Genomic DNA, 7,036 nt, shown 5'->3' with positions numbered 1-7,036 from the left:
GCAGTGATAATGTCAAGTGAAAACAAAAATCACAACCAAAAACAATCACTTTCACGAATCACACCGGTAGATATAATCGTGCTTGAAGTCACGAAATTTCAATACACACGTACTACCGAATAAAACGATATACAGACAAAACGAGAATAAAAATAATCGCGAGTGTAAAACACTAAAAAATCAAAAAAAAAACTATCAGCTCTACTGACGACCGGAATATAGCAAACAGTGATGCCAATAACATATATATATATATATATATATATATATATATATATATATATATATATATATATATATATATATATATATATATATATATATATATATATATATATATATATATATATATATATATATATATATATATATATATATATATATATATATATATATATATATATATATATATATATATATATATATATATATATATATATATATATATATATATATATATATATATATATATATATATATATATATATATATATATATATATATATATATATATATATATATATATATATATATATATATATATATATATATATATATATATACGCCTAGCAAACACGGTTTTGTTTTCTGCGTTTCAGCTCTTTAATGTGCAATGGATGAATAAAAACCGATCTTGTAAAAGTGTACCTTGCGGACTTCAGCTGTACGAACTAACTAGCGCATAAAATACAAAGCCGACGTAAACTAGACAATTATATCCCAAAGGACCTGTTATCACCGTATCAAAGCATTTTTGATTAAAATATCAAGGCCAGAGATGCGCGGAAAAACTGGCACATTACGGATTATAAACTAATAGAATTATGAAAAACATATTCAAACAATGAGTCAAATGTGTTAGATTATGCAAATAGATCCATTGGAACAGTTCGAAATCTTCAAAAAGGTGCCATTACGAAGAGTTTGCTCAATGAAATAGAACCGTAAGTTTTATGTAAAATAAAATTGTATCTTTGCCCAATTAACTTCATAATTCGTTGGATTGTAGGAGTACGGAAGAGATAGTTAACGGTATACTCAAAAGGACTTTTTCTAGACAAAGATCGGGTATGTCTCGAATGAAATAAAACTTTACATACATCGAACGTAATGATGGCTCAAACTTTTATCTTTTTTAGGTATCTCAACACAAAAATTTGCAGATCTACTGAGGCAATAATATGTTTTAGTGTGTTTATTAGGGAAAGTTGTTTTTGTAGGAGTTGAAACAGAATTAGTTTTAAAACTGGTTGTTTTTCTCAAGCAAAGACAGCATAAACCCATCAAAGCAACGGTTGCGACAAGGTTAAATGAGAAATTTAGATGAAAATTATTGTGGCCGTAGGGTAGAAGTTGCAAGAAATATTAGAAATAAGTATGAAATGAAATATATGATACAAAATAGATCTGGTTCAGTCATCATGCCTCTTGAACGTACCAGTTATTGTTTCAAATCACCGCGCTGGTATGTTTGAGATTTTACCTTATTTTTGTTACAGAAGTGTGACACGGAAAGATCTTGAGGCACAAATTGCACCTTGAAATCGTAGGTGATAGAAACAATCTTACATGCAATCAATAGAAGATTCGTAACACACTACCACTCGTTTGCACACTCTGCGTTTCGTTTCTCTAGCACAATTAGAAAAAATTTACTATCTATTCGATTAGCTCGGTACAACACAGACTTGATAGACCATATCATGCTTTTCGTCTAGTGGTAAACCAAACATGGGATCCTGCGAACAAGCAAAATAATAATTATGGGGATCATCGAGGAATATACGGTGGTGAAAATGGAAGTGACTGTCGAAACAACTTGGAATTCTGTTATACATTCGGCCGCGATTAGAAACACCCGGATTGTTCACCCACGATTATAAAGCGTACGTAAATATACAAAATTCAAAAATAAATTTGTTCACCCGTCCTTCTATAATAAAACAAATTTGAATCATGTGTATTCACTCTTTAAATAAATCCACCTTTATTCACTGGAAGGCTTTGTTTAAATTTTTCAGCATGCGCTCGGGATGCCTCAACAACCTATGTACAATACATATACCCATTGTACATTACTTATCGGCTGTACGTAGCACCTATCATTATTTACATAGATTTAATGTTAAGATTATTACCAAAAACCTGACTTTCTATTAGCATTGTTTATGTCACAATTCGGCCACTATTTGGCTTTGAGTTTAGCTTCCGGCTAATGTTTGTCTTCACTTCTTTCGACGGGACACCCAGTTCATCGAAGTTTTTTTTTTTCTGCAAACGTTTCCGGGCTGATCTGCAGGGTCGTTTTTAAAAGCAAAAATGAAACATTCTAGTTCGAAAATTCACGTACACTTACCGTACCTAGATTAAAATACCAAGTAGGATATCTCGCAAGAGAAAAATCCTTTCTGGGGTTTACATCTCCAGTACATAAAATTTAGAAAATCTTGGCGAACATCCTCTAACGATACAAAGAGAAAAACATCTCACTTTTTTGCACAAACTCATCGCCACAACAAACCGTAACCATGGGTTGAAAGGGTGTGCTGTATGAAAAAAATAACAACCTTAACAACAGATTCATCAGCGTTGCTAGTTTTATGCATTTTCTAATCAAATACCAATTTTGACAGTACCAGTTACCTGAGTCACTGAGGGGTAGTCAGATTTGCGATACACTTCCTTCCAGTGTCTAGTCGTGTCGTTGGTTAAATGGAGGCATTCACACACATCAACGGCACGGGACGTTTTGACGTACGGCACGTGTCAACGGGCGCAAGAGAAACGTATTTAACTTATCCTGACGGAACGGTGACGTTCCATTGACGTTGACGGAAGCTGATGAATCGTCTGAATCGCGCTTAACACTGTTTGACAGTTTCCCTGGACGTCCAGTTCTGCGCACATTTTCAGTAGAGTCATACTCCAAAGAATTTTTAACGATAGATTGCGCTACTGCTCTTGGTATTCGTGCGGTTTATGCTATTTCCGAATTGTTGTTTTCTTGGAGACGTTTTACAGTCAACTCGCCTACTAATACAAGAAATTGTACCTGAAGCTTCAATTGTAATCGATATTTGCATTAAAATATGTATGTCATCGCAATGAATGCACACTAAAAAGCAACATATTACAGTTTCAGTTTAGTTTTTATTTTTTAAGAGAACGAACACAACTCTTCAAAACCTGTATTGTTACTTGACAGTATAACCGCAACAATCATGTCCGAAAACTTTTTTCTTCATCTTTGTGTGTAATAATTCTTACTCCAAAACGCCGATCATCATTGTAAAATAGGAATATATTCTGTTCATTATCTGCAAAAAAAGAATACACAATGAAACACTTGCTTGCCACGTTCTCAAATCATATACCGCAACAAAAGTGGTTATATTGAGTGGCGCAAAACCACCCACCGTCATTTCGATGAAGTTTTGGCTTTTGTGTAGCATTATCAGAAAACTATTTTGCTCGGGTTTTTTCATCAAATACCAGTGAGCATTGTAAATGGCGTCCGTCATTTCTTCGTTCTGAAAATAAAATTAAAACATTTAAAGCTCGTGCATAGAGTACGGACGTCGACCTCAAGCATTTCAGTTCAGTAAAAAGTAACAAATAGATGCGTTAATGAGTTTGAGTTTGACTGAATTGACAGCTGGGATATACTAGCACGGTGGCGCTAGTGTTTGAACGAGTATTCATTTAAATGTTCACACAAGTATTTTATACTTGTTTGTTCGAATATGGAATTGTATTCTCTGTGGTTCATGTTATCAAAAATAGCTCTAAAATGGTATACCTTAACCGTTAAAATAGTTCCTAGTAAACAAAATTCCAACAATTGACATGTGGTTGTAAAAAACAGAACATACGCCGGCACATACTTTACAATGACACCCAGGAACAACGATACACTTATACACATTGTCGAAGAAACAACTTGAACCATACACGTAAAAATATAACGCTCGTCAAGGTCCGATTCATACCTATAAAATGAAAGATTCTAATTAATTGCTATAAAGTACAGTTCAAATTAGAAAGCTACTGTATTAAATTTTGATGCTGGACGCAAATCGCCCTAACTTTCCTCTGAACTTCGTTTTCATTGCGTGTTGTAGCGTTTAGTTCCATATTTAGTTCGTTAAAATCATTTATAAAGACATCAACAAATCCAGCCAGACTGGCTACGAAAAGCAAAATGGCGACATCGGCTGCGGAGAAACCTGCCGTAGCTAAAATTAACATAATGATCTGCATGCCCATCGTAATCACATAGCCATTGAACGAATCAGCATCAACATAAGGAATTCTGAGCGCAAACATGAGAACTCTTTCACCATGCTTCCAATACATATACATAGGGTAAATTAGATAGATGAGACATGTCCCCGAGTACAATATGTGGATAGCTCTTGATACTAAATGGATGCGTTGCATTAGTAGCAACAAGGATGCGTTGTTACGTTTATGATTGCGATGCTTAAAATGAAATTTGTTCAGCCGATCGTACATTAGCACGAAGAAGTCTTTGTAGATATATCCATTATATAGTTTAACTAAGCCCTATGAAAAAACAAAACTAATTACACAGTTACGAAGAAAAAGAATTTTTCTGCTTACCTGAGCACAGAAGCTTATCACAATCATAACTTCCATGACCTTGAACCAGTTCGGATAGTAGAAAACACAGCTGTAAATGCAGCCAAAAAAGGCGCTTGTTATTGCACCGAAGGTTATAAATGTACGGTAGTTGGGTTTGTAGTTCTCCACCAGCCAGTCAAGTCCTAAAACTTCCAATAGCGTACGAATAAAGCGTAGATTGTGTTCGTACAAGTCGTGGGACGTTTCGAATTTCCATTTGAAATCCATATTCGACACCGATGAATACGATACTGGGTACTGGGATTTAGTACCACCGACTTCTGTTTTTTCATAGCAGCAAATAGAGCTATCAAATCTTCATTAAAGATTCAACTGATTGTTTTTGAGCAAAAAACTAAATCTTGTGAATAATTTGTTTCGGTTATAATTACTCACTTGAACTCCGTTGGAACCTTTATTTATAAATTAACCATATAGGGGAACTGTGCCTAATATGGAAGTCTTATAGTTCGGAACGGGGTCGGATCTAGAAAAAAGTGGGGGCCTGAGATTTCTATTTTGAAATGAGAATTGCACAATACGTAATACATAATAACCTCATTCAATGAAAATCAGTGAAAATTTTCGTTTGAAATGTTTGAATACTAAAATTAATCAAATTTTAAAATTAAACTAATTTCTCAATAAGTTGTAGAAAGGGGGTGTCCGGATCCCCATGACCCTCTCTCTGGATCCGCATCTGGTTTGGACCTCTATTCGAGGTATCTATCACAAAGGAACCATATATCTATGATGATTCCTTGAACACAAAAAAGGAAAATTTTTTTAGAAACTAGACAGCTCTGGTTTACATTTGATTTGAAAATTTGACTGCCAAAGTAAGGTGATCGAATTTCACTTTTTCATATCGCTTTGAAAATCCTCATCTTTCAGTGCAAGTGACTTTAAATAAATAAAAATGACGCCTAATGCAAGACATAAATGGTTTCCCTGAAAAGTGTACAAGACTCGTCACTTTTGGATATAAGGATAGTCTGGATCATCCATATCGCCAATAATGTGGGAAAGTCGTACACCTACGGTAGGTACGACGAACAAGTCGGATTATTTATCGATTTATAGTATTATTCCTTAACGGATGGTGGCATCAATCAAAACAAAAATACGCCATAGGTTTTTAGAATGTTTAGCTTTAGTTCCAATTTCCCGCATTGATTGAACATATCGTTTATGTTCATCTTTTAGTAACAAGTCATATGTACTACCGTATATCAACCTAATGATGAGTATCGTTAGAATTTACTGTTGAATCAAAATGATGTGTTCACCTATAGTTAATGGACTTTTTTTGTGTGATCTACAAGTCTCTAGAACAACATTTAAAATTAGTAGCCATTTTTTCGGAAATGTATATGAGTACCTGTATGTTGTTTAATTTGGTTCAAAAATCTGGATTCCAATTTTTCCTCGCTGCTTGTACATATAGTTCGGCAAACTGCTGTCATGAGTGTTATCAAGCAAAAAGAATAATAAATGATCAGAGCTTTTTGGTCGAGAACGTCCATGTAGCGATCCTCTTCACCTCATCAATCACTCCGGCAATGTATCTAAAAATTTCCAAAAATTCTGGTCAAGTTCAACGCACTGCCGAACGCATACCAAACGGAGCTCAATCACCCGTCCGTTCATTTTCGTTAGTTTTTTTTTTGTTGTCGGTGTGTTTCGATGTCTGAATGAAAAAATCCATCAGATGCATGCAATTTCGAGCGCGTTGTAGTAAAAATAGCGAAAATATTCGCCACTGTGGAGCAATAAAAACCATGCACATGGTAGGGCTGCTGGCCGGGAGAAAACTGCCAGGGGAAAAGCCACGGAGCGTCAGACACATCCTTTCTCGCTTTTCGCTTGGAATACTTTGCTACAGCGTGGTAGGGTTTGCAAAACCGTAAATATGTTTGCTTGCAATTAATAATGCATTCTACGTCCAATTAGTTTTGAAACATTATTTACATACAAGCTAACAAAATCTTAATATTACAGTTGACATAAACATCATCGCATCGTAATTTTTTAGTTGGTAATAGAATTTTACTTGTATAGATAATCAAACGGTGTAATAACACAGTTCTTACGAATCTCCTACTTCCTGCCTTCATGTGAGTATAAGTCTATTGATGGCATTTGGTCCTTAGACTGGCGACGACTGGGTTCTATCAGCCTTCTGTTGATAGTAGCAGAGTTCGTGCGAACAGATCTAGTCGAGAAAATAACATCTCGTGTTATCATAACTTTTTGTCTGTACAACGTGTTATCGCTCAGTAGTTTTCAACCGAAATAGAGAAGAAATAGCAAAATCTGACTAAATAGTGTTGCAAAAAATAGTGATCCAGCCCATTACGCAGATCAAATTGGCTTTTCTAGGCAATACTCC

General features: G+C 34.8%; 1 protein-coding gene across 1 annotated transcript in view; it reads right to left on the bottom strand.

Annotated features, from left to right (window-relative positions):
* Positions 1 to 3,142: 3,142 nt before the first annotated feature.
* LOC131677029 (uncharacterized) overlaps positions 3,143 to 7,036 on the bottom strand; it is a 441,434-nt gene continuing 437,540 nt past the window's right edge. The window contains exons 4-5 of the mRNA XM_058956541.1: positions 3,375 to 3,530; positions 3,143 to 3,317 (exon numbers count right to left, since the gene is read on the bottom strand). Of these exons, the coding sequence (XP_058812524.1) occupies positions 3,264 to 3,317; positions 3,375 to 3,530 (210 nt within the window). The 3' untranslated portion in view covers positions 3,143 to 3,263. The remainder of the gene's footprint in view (positions 3,318 to 3,374; positions 3,531 to 7,036) is intronic.

The sequence above is a fragment of the Topomyia yanbarensis genome, chromosome 1 (assembly GCF_030247195.1).
Source record: "Topomyia yanbarensis strain Yona2022 chromosome 1, ASM3024719v1, whole genome shotgun sequence".
NCBI lineage: Eukaryota > Metazoa > Arthropoda > Insecta > Diptera > Culicidae > Topomyia > Topomyia yanbarensis.
This window is presented reverse-complemented; position numbering and strand designations above follow the sequence as displayed.